Here is a 3,347-nt window from a genome sequence, read left to right as displayed (position 1 = left end):
CTCCTCTCTTCAGGGTTCGTACCCTGCCTCTGCGGCTCCGCGGGAGTCTGGGGTCGAGTCTAGGTCAGGCGCTGAGCCGGCAGGGGGCGCGGTCCACTTGAAGCCACAGCTCCCCAGGTCCCGGGCTCGGGCCAGGCTCACGGTCCTCCGGCTCTGGCTCTAGCAACTCGATGCCAGAAGGCCCCTCATTGGGTTGTACAGGTCCTCGGATAAGGACCCCCAAAGATTTTCCTAGTCATCCTTCGCCCCTCCTTACCATTTGTACCCATGCCAGAGAATTACGATTGTGATAGTTTCTCCACCAATCTCCTGTAGTCCATCTGTGAGCCCTCTGGGCACAAGAGACCCCCCAACCCCACGCTCACGTGAAAGCATTGCGCTCCGAGAGCGCGCGCGAGAGGAAAGGGAGGGCGCGAGGGCAGTACAGGCCCCGCCCCCTGAGCTCTTATAAAGCGCAAGAACCAGAGCTGGCCACTCAGTGGTTTCTTGGTGACACTAGGCAGAACAGCTTCAGCCTTACCACTTCTGGCTTCTCATCGCAGTCTCGGATTTTGGTGTTTTGCCACTGTCAAAGGGACGTCTCGAAGCTTTTCCTCCAAGTACTTGGCAGATCACCGCTTCAGCAGGTAGGTGCTGCAGGCCCAGCGAGTTAAAGGTGGGCATTTGTCAAAACCCGAAACTGGGAGCGCTGGATGAAAAAATAACCCACTTTGGGGGATTATCTCCGGGGTACACCCCGCTCATGCATAAAGATGGAGCTGCAGAGACCTAGTCTCCTGCTTCATAAACCAAGTTCCAAGCATTGAGCAGAGAACCTCTGGGAGACTGGAGCTGTGCAGCTGCTTCCCCTGCGGGGCCGGTCACCGGTTGGTGCAAACGCCTCTGGCGCCTCTCTGCGCGCTGGGGAGATAAGCGTCAAAGCCAAGCAGAGCTAGGGGGTGAGACCGCTGGCTCCCGGGTCCCAGCCCGCCGGCTGTGCCCTGCCTGAGCCGCGCAGCAGGCCGGGGTACTCAAACTCGTCCTTTCTACTTTTCCAGGTTCTGTGCATTGCCAGAATGAAACTGTTTTCCGTCGCTCTGATGTTCCTGGGCTCACTCGCCTTCCTAGGCGCCGACACTGCTCGGCTCGACGTGGCGTCGGAGTTCAGAAAGAAGTGAGTCCTGGCAGCGTCTTGCCCAGTCCTGATACCTGGCAGATCAGGGGAAACTGATCGTTGGTCTCCAGGGGTTAGAATTGAGTGGGAGGGCTGAGGATGTAGTCCGGGGTAGAAAGCTTGCTTAGCATTTGTGAGGCCCCGGGTTGGATCCCCAGCACCGTAAATAATTTAAAAAATAAGAGTGAATGAGAACGGGAACGGGCGGGGAAGTCGTCTGAACTCACTCGAATTGGCTCTGCTTGTGTTTAATAGATGGAATAAGTGGGCTGTAAGTCGTGGGAAGAGAGAACTGCAAGTGTCCAGCAGCTACCCCACCGGGCTTGCTGACATGAAGGCGGAGACTGCCCAGACTCTTATTCGGCCCCAGGACGTGAAGGGCGCTTCTCACAGCCCTCAGATCAGGTAACTATGCCGGGTGGAGGGAGGGGGTGTGCGGAAGGAGTTATCCCTTTCCTCTGCCCTGGTTATGGGCATCGCCGCGACTGGATTTGTAGCTCGGATCTCAGGAGCAGTTTCCAACTCCCTCGGGTCCTAGAATGACTCTCGTTCCTGATGACTGGGGCCAAAACTCTGCTTTTTGGGGTCTCAAGTAGCCTTCTTTCTCCTTCCCAGCAGTCCGGACGCCGTCCGCATCCGAGTCAAGCGCTACCGCCAGAGTATGAATAACTTCCAGGGCCTCCGGAGCTTTGGCTGTCGTTTCGGGACGTGCACGGTTCAGAAGCTGGCACACCAGATCTACCAGTTCACAGACAAGGACAAGGACGGTGTCGCCCCCAGGAGCAAGATCAGCCCCCAAGGCTATGGCCGACGGCGCCGTCGTTCCTTGCCGGAGACTAGCCAGAGTCGGACTCTGGTGTCTTCAGAGCCACAGGCTCGCGCGGCTGCGGGCTCCCGGGTGCACCAAGTGCTCTCCACCCTCCTTAGGATTTAGGCACCCGTGACAGCATCGAACAGTCGCACAAGCTGGCGCCTCCCGGAGCAGGGGACTTCGGGGGACCAGGCTAAGGCAGTCTTGCAGATACCTGGAGTCCAGAAGGCACTGTTCGGCCGCAAGCCCTGGCATTGCAGGGTCCCCTCTCCTTCAGTGCTGAGCGCTTTCTTCACCCCTAAGAGGCTTGGGTGCCCAGGGAGGGCAGAGGAATCCGAGGGAGTGCCAGGTTCATGGAGAGGAGAAACTAAAAATTAAATGCTGAGACCCTTGGGGCAGGGGTCTGAGCCACTGCTTTGCCCGCTCACAAACTTATTTCTCAAGGGGTGTCACCCTACGGGGCGCAAGCCTCAATATTACTTGAACTTTCCAAACCTAGAGAGGAAAAGTGCAATGCGTATTGTACAAACAGAGGTAACTATCAATATTTAAGTTTGTTGCTGTCAAGATTTTTTTGTAACTTCAAATATATAGAGATATTTTTGTACGTTATATATTGTATTAAGGGCATTTTAAAGCAACTATATTATCCCTTCCCCCTATTTTAAGAAGTGAATGTCTCAGCAAGGTGTAACATTGGTTTCGTGGAATGTGTGTGTGTGTGTGTGCGCGCGCGCGCGTGCGTGTGTAAAATAAGAGTGCCTGGTTACTGCCTGTGGAAGAAGGAAACATTGTGTCTCTGTATAACCTATTTACATAAAATGGGTGATGTGCGAACAGCAAACCAATAAACTGTCTCAATGCTGATTCATTCTCAGTTCACGCATCTAGGCAGGGAGGGTCCTGCTCACGATCGCTTGGAAACTTGGGGTCTAGCCGCTGGTCTTGGAGAGGAGGGATGGAGGGGCGGTCTGAGCTGACCCCTCAGAGCTCTGACCCAACAGTTTAGTTGTCACGAGCTCGGTTCTCCATGTGGGGCGCGCAGAGCGCGTGTCTTGGGTGCGAATCAGTTTCGCGGAGACGCTCGAGGTCACCGCCTCGCGTGGCGGCTAGGAGGGGCGGGGTAGGGTGAGCCTAAGTGGGGAGGCGAGCCTGGACTCCCCGTCTTGCGCAACTGTGGCCCAGTTTTATGGTATTGTTCCACCGACACTGAGCGAAAGCGTTCTTGAGACAGTTGGGTGGTCTTCGAGGTGTAGTGGGGAGTTTACTCTGGCAGTTGCGGGTGTCAAAATTAGAAACTATCCCAGCAGAATTTTCGTGTATCTCGGGAACTACCATCCTAGTCCTCTTTCCGCCCGAGCTCCCAGCAAGCTGGTGGGCCCA

At 55.7% G+C, this 3,347-nt stretch overlaps 1 protein-coding gene across 2 annotated transcripts; it reads left to right on the top strand.

The window, feature by feature from the left end:
* Nucleotides 1-475: 475 nt before the first annotated feature.
* Adm (adrenomedullin) lies at nucleotides 476-3,095 on the top strand. Of its 2 annotated transcripts, none has more exons than XM_047517641.1 (4): nucleotides 476-626; nucleotides 1,038-1,153; nucleotides 1,409-1,558; nucleotides 1,772-3,095. In XM_047517641.1, the coding sequence occupies exons 2-4, from the start codon at nucleotides 1,056-1,058 to the stop codon at nucleotides 2,085-2,087; spliced, it is 564 nt and encodes a 187-aa protein (XP_047373597.1). In that variant the 5' UTR covers nucleotides 476-626; nucleotides 1,038-1,055; the 3' UTR covers nucleotides 2,088-3,095. The 2 variants fall into 2 exon arrangements, with proteins under 2 accessions (XP_047373597.1, XP_047373596.1); XM_047517640.1 differs by having other exon boundaries at nucleotides 1,769-2,850.
* Nucleotides 3,096-3,347: the final 252 nt, after the last annotated feature.

Source organism: Sciurus carolinensis, chromosome 11 (genome assembly GCF_902686445.1).
Source record: "Sciurus carolinensis chromosome 11, mSciCar1.2, whole genome shotgun sequence".
Lineage (NCBI taxonomy): Eukaryota > Metazoa > Chordata > Mammalia > Rodentia > Sciuridae > Sciurus > Sciurus carolinensis.
Note: the sequence above shows the minus strand (reverse complement) of the source record. Positions and strands in the feature narration are given on the sequence as shown.

Excerpts from the sequence above, each read along its gene's own strand:
- Adm (XM_047517640.1), top strand. The coding sequence starts at position 1,056 with ATGAAACTGTTTTCCGTCGCTCTGATGTTCCTGGGCTCACTCGCCTTC. Across the intron at positions 1,154-1,408 it reads GCGTCGGAGTTCAGAAAGAA|ATGGAATAAGTGGGCTGTAA; the intron begins GTGAGTCCTGGC and ends TGTGTTTAATAG. Across the intron at positions 1,559-1,768 it reads TCTCACAGCCCTCAGATCAG|CAGTCCGGACGCCGTCCGCA; the intron begins GTAACTATGCCG and ends TCTCCTTCCCAG.